The 10,061-nt window shown below is 44.9% G+C and overlaps 1 protein-coding gene across 2 annotated transcripts; it reads left to right on the forward strand.

Annotated features, from left to right (window-relative positions):
- The first annotated feature begins 893 nt into the window (after positions 1-893).
- Positions 894-6,867, forward strand: LOC123088635 (F-box/kelch-repeat protein At1g26930). 2 transcript variants are annotated; one of them, XM_044510844.1, is made up of 5 exons: positions 894-1,439; positions 4,493-4,838; positions 5,067-5,116; positions 5,198-6,311; positions 6,580-6,867. In XM_044510844.1, exons 1-4 carry the CDS (start codon positions 974-976, stop codon positions 6,265-6,267), a joined length of 1,932 nt encoding a protein of 643 aa, XP_044366779.1. In that variant the 5' UTR covers positions 894-973; the 3' UTR covers positions 6,268-6,311; positions 6,580-6,867. The 2 variants fall into 2 exon arrangements, with proteins under 2 accessions (XP_044366779.1, XP_044366780.1); XM_044510845.1 differs by having other exon boundaries at positions 5,204-6,311.
- The last annotated feature ends 3,194 nt before the right edge of the window (positions 6,868-10,061 follow it).

Genomic DNA, 10,061 nt, shown 5'->3' on the forward strand with positions numbered 1-10,061 from the left:
ATGAAGCGTGATGCACTTGCTTACTACTCCTATTAATTTGCATTGGCTGCTTCCTCCTCTCCTCTTCTATATTTGGTTATTTCGGTTCTAATCAACTTAATTGGCTTCTATTATTTCTCACAAGTTTAGCACTACAATATCCTAGTAGTCCCTCCGTCCGGAAATACTTGTCATCAAAATGGATAAAAGGGGATGTATCTAGATGTATTTTAGTTCTAGATATATACTACATCTCTTTTTGTTCATTTTGATGACAAGTATTTTCTAGTGAGCTGCTCGTCAAAGTCAAATTAGCTAGTACAACTGGGCAAACGGACGTGGGTGGATCAACCGCCTCTCTGGCCCTGGAAGCAACCCAGGGGACCGGCGACGTGATGCCTTAGATCTTTTATAATTGTGTTGTCTGAAAAATTAATATTCTAGACACCTTAATTTGTGGTTTGCCTGGGCTTTGAGAAGTTTACGTGTCCTCAATACACCTGTCATTTGTAATAATACAGTACCAAGAGGTAGTCAAGACATGGAGCATACACATGTTCAAATTATTTGAGAAAAATAAAACAGAAGACATGGCATCAAACAAGTGATGAGAAGAATGCTAAACAAAGGACGTGCACGTATTTTAAGTTTCAATATAATACTTGAGACGAAGTACAGCCTTTTCAAATCAAGAGCAGATAAGAATCGGATGAGCAAGACTGGTAAGCTATCTCAAAAAAAAAAGAGTCCAATTCCAAGTGTTTGAAACCATGTAGTGTGAGCTGGAGAGGCCAAGGTAATTAACAAGACAAAGCAGTGTGAGCGTCCGAGGAATTAACAAGAGGCAGGCACGACAGTAGAGGCACAGGAGCATGTGATAATGTAAGGAGGTGAACCACAAGAGGCACCAGACCACTTCTCCCCATCCCGATCTGCTTCCGCCCTCCCCTCGCCAGAACGCTACTAGCCACACTCTCTCTTGAGGCCGCCAGACATGTACGAGTACGACCCTGGAGGCAGCTCCTCGTCCCGGCCGCACGGCAAGGAGGAGCTGAAGCCGGAAGTGGTTCTCTACACGGCGTCCGCGTCCGCCGACCTCTACTCCTTGCGCGCCCTGCTGCGGGGTTACGGCCTGGCCATGGACGAGCGCCATGTGTCCAGGAGCAACAAAGCGCACCACGGCGAGCTCAAGTGGTTGCTTGCGGCTCGGGCCTTCGTCTTCTCCCTCCCGCAGCTCCTCGTGGGCGGCCCTAAAGATGTTAGGCAGCTGCACCGGGCCGGCGGGCTGCGGCCTCTCCTCGACGGCACCCCAAGGCCGTACGCCGCCTTGGTCTGCCAAGCCTGTAAGAGGGTCGGCTCCGAGCCCTGCCCAAAGTGCAGCGAGTCCCGCAACAAGATTCTGGATCACGGCGTTATTGCCGACGAGCAGGAGAAGGTTGTCCTTTTTTATCCAACCCAAGGTGACACTTCGCTTCTCTCCTTCCTATCCTTCCTATACAAAAAAGAAAAGAAAAACTCCGAGACTCAACTCCTGCTGCTGTTATTTTCTTTTGTCAGCGTTTTTCAGTTAGCACAATAAACGGTTTCTGTACATGACTTTTTTCGCGCTGATTTCGTTAGCTAGGTGAATACTGAATAGGCGCAGCCTCGATTGTGGGAGCAGCTCCTTCTTCTTCCTGGCCTCTTCTTACGCATGCACTAAGGGCATGTACAATGCTCCTATCTTAGAAGTGCCACGTAGGAAAAATGATGAGGTGGAGGAGAGGGAACTCTTAAAAAAGGCTTGTTTTTTCTTATTTAAGATAGGACAAGAGATGATCTCTTAGCACAATATGTCTCACCACGTTTTTAGGAATAGGTAACTACTGAAGATATGGCTAAGAGATGACCCGTTCTAGATTTTTCTTGTCATCTCTAAATTACATGCAAGACTTAAGATAAGACTATCTTATCAACCATTGTACATGCCCTAATTAACCCATGGTCTCATGCAAGCACAACCTCAACGTGACCAACAGCCTATGAGCAGTGCAGTCTTATACTAAAACAAAGACTCGAAAAACAATTGCAAGTCTAGATTAGTGCTAACATTGATCTGCTCACGGGATGGCACGACCTAGCTCACATCACGGCAAGTGCGCACATCTAGCTCACATCAAGCGTCGTGGGATGGCACGACCGGTAGCATCAGCTTAGGCATGAAATTTCCTTCTGTAATGACAGTACAAATAACAAAGAATAAAGTAGAAAAAGCAGCAAGCTACTTACTACACAAAACCTTGTCTCTCTCGTCCATTTAAAATTGTTGTTGTACCATCATTTCTCCCACAGTGGTACGCTTGCGCCATCCACATTGTCATAGCCAAGGTTTTAGTGGGGTTTGAAAGAAAACCATTTTGGTTTTGGTCGTTCTAACTATATATAGTTGTATAAAAAGACATGGAAATCTATAGTATTTCAACTACCATCTACACCTACATACTAGTGGTAAAGAACATATGATGCCTTAGTGAAGTTGAGGGGTTGAAATTCATGAAATTAGTCATAAAAATAATAAATGAAATCCAAAACATTGGCCACAGCAGAGACCTCTACCTCCCGCGTCGATCTCTCATCAACACAATTCTCAATGTTAGTGTGTATAAATTACATCAAACGGGTGACTGCTGCCACTGAAAAAATTGGTGACCTGTACTGTGTGGTATTTTGCAAGTGCATGGGCAGTTGACCATAGTGAAGATTGGTGCCGTCAAGTGCACTAACGGCATCATGGCTATTTTTCAACGCATACCATTAGCCACGCTCACCATAACTTTGTGTCTAATTATATGTTTGGGCCATTTGCATTTCTGCCCCTAACTCAAACCACCTACTCAGATTTGCCTCTAATTTCAAAGCATGCTCAAATTTGCCCCCTGCCGTTAAATCACTACTCAGAAATGCCCTTCCGTCCAGTCAAAGGCCCATGTGTACTGTAGTAGACGGAAAGTGCTACAGTATTGGTTGGAAAGTGCTACAGTATTGTACTAAAGGGCATTTCTGAGTAGTGACTTAACGGCGGAGGGGCAAATTTGAGCATGCTTCAAAATTAGGGGCAAATCTGAGTAGTGGGTTCGAGTTAGAGGCACAGATGTAAATTATATTTTGCACCAATACCCATAAAAAAAGGACCTTGCGTTGTCAACACCTCCAGGTTGCCAGCGCTAGAGGCTCCTTCTTTGTATCTCCTCCTCTCACCAGTGTCGATGCGCTACTTGGCATAAGCTCCATGGTGGGTGGCGGCGGGCTTGCCTCTGATGAGGGGAGTGGAAGGTCATAGCATCGTGGGGCCAGGCAAGGCGGAGATGAAGAGGGCAGTGTCCCTCGATGGGATTCTGACTAGCGCACCGTAGCAACAAACGGTAGCTCACCTACTCCATTGTCTTCCATTCCTGCAGCAGCGACATCAGCTGACGTTTTTGTGCCGGCATCCACACTACTTCGATTGTATTTCCCCGTGGTAGTATGTGTGGACTCATGTCAGCATGGTGTCGGCTTTGGTAGCCAACGTCTGACGCATCGGCGACATCCATGGAGCTATGCAGTTGACAGTTTCATGTCAATCAGGCAGGTGGAACATGTGCAGATCGACTAGCGCTTCATGTTGACTACCCAGCTTTTCGATGAAACTAGCATATGCATGCAAAAATGTTGATTTTTTTATTCAAATTTATATACTTGACTACACAATCTGAAAATGACTACACAAGGCTGCAGTTCTGGCAGCGCCACTGCAGTCAGTGACACATGTCCTATAGGTAGCAGTCCCAACCTCCAGATGGCGTGGTGCAATGGCGTTGTTTGCCCCCGCATCCAGCTAGGATAGATTGACAAATACGGTAGGAAACTCCCAGATGGTGGTGAGGCAGTGGGCAGAAGCGAGACTAGGAGGCAGCCCTCAACATGCTTCCAACGTTTTCTCCTACTCCCTCCGATCCATATTACTTGTCGATCGAATGGATGTATCTAGCACAGATACATCCGTTCGATCGACAAGTAATATGGATCGGAGGGAGTACATTTTTTTCTCTTTATGTAGGCTAATTTGCTGAGCATCAATGCTTAACTTTTCTTGCCATCACTGAATAATCAATCATATATGGTTGTGCACGTCAACCGATCTAGAGGGCAGGGATTGATCTACCTTTTGAATAAATATAAAAGAAAGACCAACCCGGGCTAGACTAGCCTTGGCATTTTTTTTATAGAAGAAAACTCTATGAGCACCAAACGCTCAAGCCGAGTTGAACCCTGGTGGGCTGGCTGCGAACTCCCGCGCCTTACCAACTGAGCTACGCCCAGTTCTCTCCTTTTGAATAAATATCAAACCAATAATTAACAAAATGCCTAGGATATGACCCAACCAGTCGCGCGCCACCGGCCTTCCGCATGAACAAATTGCTCGGTGTTGGCTTGTATTTTAGATCCTCCAACCGATCATAAATATAAAATGTTTTTGATAATTTTAATGTAGACCACATGCAGTCTGAAATGAGTGAACACCCACAATTGAAGCTGAGGTTCATGAGTGGAATGGCTTGGCTAAGATTTGAGGCGGATGCAATGACTAATCTCTTGAAGCTCACGCTCGTTTTTGATGCCATCCCCCAAATGGACCAACGGCTTGAACTTTTTTCGGAGTCTGAGCAGTGGAAACAATATCTACATGGTACTGCATTAATCAGCATCGAGCATATGACAGACCTTAGAGAGGTCTCCGCAAAATTTGGGGCTGCAGCTGCTGATCTAGAGTATGTCTCCAGTAATCATCCTATAATTGACGTGCAACTGGTGGATTCTGGTTCCCATGGTGATAAAAGGTAGTGCCAGCGCTGAGCTACATGGTTGTTGTAAGTCTTCAATTCTTATACGTACTTAACTGTTCATGCTCTAGACTTTTTGGCTGTGTGCATCTAGCTATGCAGAGGCTGGGCTTTCTTTCAATACGATTGTATCACCTCGATATATCTATTCAATGAAAAGTCCTTTATCGAAAAAAACTGTTCATGCTCTGACGAAGCTATCTAAATGGTTGTCGTAACCTGCAGGATATCAGTAAGGTCACCGGAGTCCACTTCCTGCCCGTTGCATGTTCCAGGTATATATACTTTTCTAACAGAGACAAGTTGCCATCAGGATAAGGTGATAAATTACCCATCAATTTGTCAACTTTTGTCAGGAGCAGGAGCCGGTGGAGAGGTCTCATGGGGCAATATCATTGGTGTGATAGGTCATGACCTCTTAATCCATTGCCTCCACCGCCTCTCCAGGTGGGAATATGGCGCCATCGCCTCCCTCAACCGTGATTTCAATTCGGTGGTTCGCAGCGGAGACATCTACCGCCTGCGTCGCAAGAATGGGGTCACAGAGCACTGGCTCTACCTCTCCTGCAATAATAATCCCCACAAGTGGAAGGCTTATGACCCGTCCACTGGGCGCTGGATCCAAGTGCCCAAGATGCCACCGACTCAAAGCTCCTACTGGGATTCGCTTGCTGTAGGAACCGAACTGCTGGTGTTTGGGGGCTACGGAAGGGTTGCCTTGAGATATAGCATTCTTACCAATTCATGGACATGGCTGGCTGATGTGATGAACAACCTGCGGTACTGGTTTGGGTCAGCAAGTGTCGGTGAAAAGGCGTATGTCGCGGGAGGCAAGGATTCTTCTTCTGGTAATGTATTAAGCTCTGCAGAGATGTATGACTCCGAGAAATATACTTGGACACCCCTTCCAAGCATGAATAGGGCTAGGTACGGATGCTCTGGTGCGTTCATGGATGGCAAGTTCTATGTGATCGGTGGTGTTAGCAGTAGGCACGAGGTATTGACATGCGGTGAGGAGTATGACTTGAACCGGCGGTCATGGAGGGTCATCGACAACATGTCTCAGGGCCTCAACGAGACAATCATGGGGGCTCCTCTGCTACTTGCAGTTGTAAACAGTGAGCTTTATGCTGCTGATTACAGAGAGAATAATGATTTGAAGCAGTATGATAAGCTGGACAACAAGTGGATCACTCTTGGCAAATTGCCTGTACGGTCTAAGTACAAAGATGGCTGGGACATGGGTTTCCGAGCATGTGGTGACCGGCTGATTGTTATTGGGCCTCCAAACAATTCTACTGATGAAAAGGTGGTGGAGCTTCATTCATGGATCCCGGATGAGGAACCGCCTGTATGGAATTTGGTTGCAACTCAGCAATTTACCAGTGAGGGGCCGTTTTTGTACTGCGCTGTGATGGGTTGCTGAGTCAGTCCACTGAAGAACGACTCGATGCATGCAAAATTACCATGGTATGATCTTCTCTGTCATGAACAATTCCTTGTATTTCCATGGTATATTTTTTATCTTTATTCAATTTGGCCCATGATATGCTTTTGTAGAAATTGTGTTATCAGCTTCTGAGTTGGTAATGATACTCTGCTTCACTGGTTGCAAAATTTTATTGTTTATGTGATTTTTTTTTCATTGTTTCAGTCTTAGATATGAACTCACTCATGATGGTCATATTCGTGGGGTTTGTTTGCCTGACACCATGTTTCTGTTAATTTTCCCTTGCAGTGCTGCCAGCTGGGCGAGCCTCATTCTCAAGTTTGAATTTCCTGGGAGCATCAGTGCTACAAAAATGGAAGACATAAATGAATTTCAGGGGGAAGGGCCTAAACAAGCATCCGGACATTTTAGTTCCTAGCTATTAATTATTGTTGCAATTTGGATTCCAAAAAAATTTCGACTCTTTCCGCGGCATTCTTATGATCTTCATTTTCATCACCAACTTTAAATGTACTTTATCTGTACCGTAGCACGTTACTGTGGGTTACGTTTGAACATCAAGTTGAGTCTCTAGCTTGCCCTTTTCTTTCTGCTGAACATTGTTCAAACTCTGAATAAGAAACAATTTCGAAAGCAGCACATCTATTATAGGCAGCTTACTGACTCAGCTTTTTTTTTCGAAAAGGGGGTCTACCCCAGCCTCTGCATCAGAAAGATGCATACGGCTCATATTATTAAAAATAAAAGCCAGTAACAAAGTCTCCAAGTATGTTGGTGCGGGAAAAAAAGTAGAAGCTCGTAAGAGCTGAAATCCTAAGCCACAACTGGCTGGCAAACATAATAGGAGCACTACATGCCTATCCTATTACATGACAGTCATCCAAACCGGTTAAAAATATCCCGCGCTACCATCTCCCATCGGGTAGACACAGTAACCAAACGCTCCCTGGCCTCCGTCGGAGTGAGTAGCGACCACATACGGATGAATGCCGTGGCCCTGAAGATAACCTGCAAAAAGTGAATGTTTGTTGATCTGTTAAAAACTAAATCATTTCTGCAGTTCCATACTGCCCAAAGTAAAGCACACACGCCAACACGAATGTGTCTTGCAGTATCGGAATCAACCCCATCAAGCCATGGTCCAAATAACATGTTGATAGAGGTGGGCTGATTAATATTAAACGCAATATGAATCGACCACCACAGAATGTTAGCCAACGGACAATCGAGGAAGAGGTGTTTGATGTTCTCGTTATTATCGCAAAAGCTACACCTAGATGAGCCCATCCAGTTGCGTTTTGCCAGGTTATCCTTAGTCAAAATGACTTGTTTATGCACAAACCACAGAAATACTTTGATGCGTAAGGGAACCTTTACTCTCCAAACATGAATCGAGGAAGGGACAACGCTAGAGTTAATGACAAAGCTTACTGACTCAGCTGAGTATGATCTAATATCTTCTCGAAACGGTTGTGTGCATTTCATCTTACAGGCACCATTGCGATGTGTCGCAAGACTCACAAGCATGCAAGGCACCTAGTGAGCCCGGAGTCCTGACCAAAAATCGGTGGTGACACCACTATCCCAACTAAATAGTTCCAATTGCCTCCTATGTACAGATATCCTATTCACAAAGCAAAGAGGAAATTGGCGATGATGGATCGACAGTTTCATACACGTAGATATATATCACTACTGCTTTTGAGCGGCTCGCCCAGTAAGTCCTGACAGCAACTCATGCCTTTAGTGATGGATTGTATCCTCACGAACAACTCCACCATACCCCTCAAGGCCACACCTGCGACATCCGCCCGAGAGTCCTTCAGAAGTCTGAATCTTGTAACACATTTCAATCATGTCTTCTGTATCAAGGAGAAAATAAGCAGAGATATGGCAAGGTCTTTCGGTACTGTTCAAAGGCACTTGAATTAGACAAGTAGTACTAGTGATACGTGTGCAAGGTTATAGCACAAGTCCGGTTAGATGCAAGTGTGATCAAGCTTGCTGGAGATTAGTTTAGAAACGTTTAATTACGACTAAAGGTGGATTTTATTGGCTCAAATGGAGCATCGAGAGATACAATATGAGCACACACCTGTAACATCGGCACCTGAGGTAGTCTTAGAGAGCATTTACTCATACTAAATCGCAACCGAGTTTCCGTGGCCGTCGGATCCGCGCTGCGTCGTGCGAGCACACCTGCCACTGACTCTCTCGACTCTGGTGCACAGGAGTCGATAGAGAAAGAGATGCTGCAGAAGCAGCGAGCAAAGGGTTTCTCGGCGGCTACAGCCAAATATTCAGAGTTCAGAAAACAGAGCAAAAGCAGAGGAAGCGACATGAAAATATTCAGAGTTGAGAAAACAGAGCCAAAGCAGAGGTTGCCACATGCAAGTATTCAGAGTTCGAAGCAGATGCAGTCATCAGGTTGGAAACAGCAGGTGCAACAAAACGATAAGATCGTGATCACAGCAGAGCTGTGGTGCCACCAATAGAATTTACAAGTGAACAGTCATCAGGTTTGCAATTCAATTCAACAGCATCATTGGAAGATGAAGTTTCATGTAATGTGGAAGCATCTGTATCCCTGTACGGCAGAATTACAGCAAAACAGCAGGTAGCAACTCAAGATCAAGCCTTGAGATGTTTATTTATGCAGGCACTTCCTCTTGAGCTCACTCATGTCTCCTCTTTTTATGCCATCAGTGCGTGCTCCCAGGAACTTAAGAAGAATTTTCAAGCCACCAGCTCGGCGGCGGCGGCCACGTCTTGGATGTCTCTCAGATCGGTGATCTGTTGTCGATGAGGCAAGGTTACGTTAACCTCTGAAGTTTGTCGTCCTATGAAGTATTTCACCTTGGTCGATGAACGTAGTGCATTGAGGATATTATGAAAATAACCGTAGATTTGGCAATGTTTTTCTATAATGTTAGAATGCACCCGTCAGTTTCGGTGGGCCATTTGATCTCTTCAGAATTTGAACAGCCTTGGGGGCAGGCCGGCAAAGGCTGAACCTCTTCTTCTTTCTCTTAACGACAGTCTGAAACTGTCAATTCGGAAGGAAACTTAAAGTTGCAGGTCACAATACGCATCATCATCATAACAATGCTAATGAACTGAGATTATTAATGCCAGGCGGAGAGCAGTGGCCTGCCCTTCGATCTGAGAATTTGGAATTTTATTAATTCATGATTTGAACAGTCTTCAACAGGAAGAGAGCACAGCTAGAAACTGAACACCAGGGAGAGCGTCAAAACCTTACTGGAATCGAAATCTAGATTATTATGTTTTCTTTTTTAATGTTCAGAAATACAAGTAGGGCATTGAAGATGAAAGATCATGAGAACACCGGGGAGAGCATCCAAACCTTACTGGAATCCAAATCACAACAGAAGATAACAGCTAATGACTAAAAAACCCACATGTTGATTCCTCCAAAAAAAAAACACATGTTTCTTTCTTCAGGGATTTTCTCTTCAACTGGTGTCGTGTGTTTTAGTACCAGTGGGGGTGACATGAGCTGCCACAGCAGGCCCGAGACCTCTTTGAGCAGCGTCAAGGCCGGCACCTTGCTTTTGTATGCGTCGAGCCCTGAATCCACAGAAAACATGTGACAAGACGTAGCGCTCGACTAGGAAGGTTCCATTAGAAACATAATTCCAAATTTCGAATAGTATATATTCCTGATTTGTTCACTCCGACAGAACAGAAAAAGCACTCAAACAGTCAAACTCGACTCAAAGATAGACTAACAGAAGCATCAGTTCATG

Source organism: Triticum aestivum, chromosome 4A, assembly GCF_018294505.1.
Source record: "Triticum aestivum cultivar Chinese Spring chromosome 4A, IWGSC CS RefSeq v2.1, whole genome shotgun sequence".
In the NCBI taxonomy this organism is placed as follows: domain Eukaryota; kingdom Viridiplantae; phylum Streptophyta; class Magnoliopsida; order Poales; family Poaceae; genus Triticum; species Triticum aestivum.

What these genes read in the sequence shown, in the direction of transcription:
- LOC123088635 (XM_044510844.1), top strand. Translation starts at nt 974, where the DNA reads ATGTACGAGTACGACCCTGGAGGCAGCTCCTCGTCCCGGCCGCACGGC. An exon ending in GGTTCCCATGGTGATAAAAG is followed by an intron (nt 4,839 to 5,066) that starts GTAGTGCCAGCG and finishes CGTAACCTGCAG; the next exon opens with GATATCAGTAAGGTCACCGG. An exon ending in CTGCCCGTTGCATGTTCCAG is followed by an intron (nt 5,117 to 5,197) that starts GTATATATACTT and finishes AACTTTTGTCAG; the next exon opens with GAGCAGGAGCCGGTGGAGAG.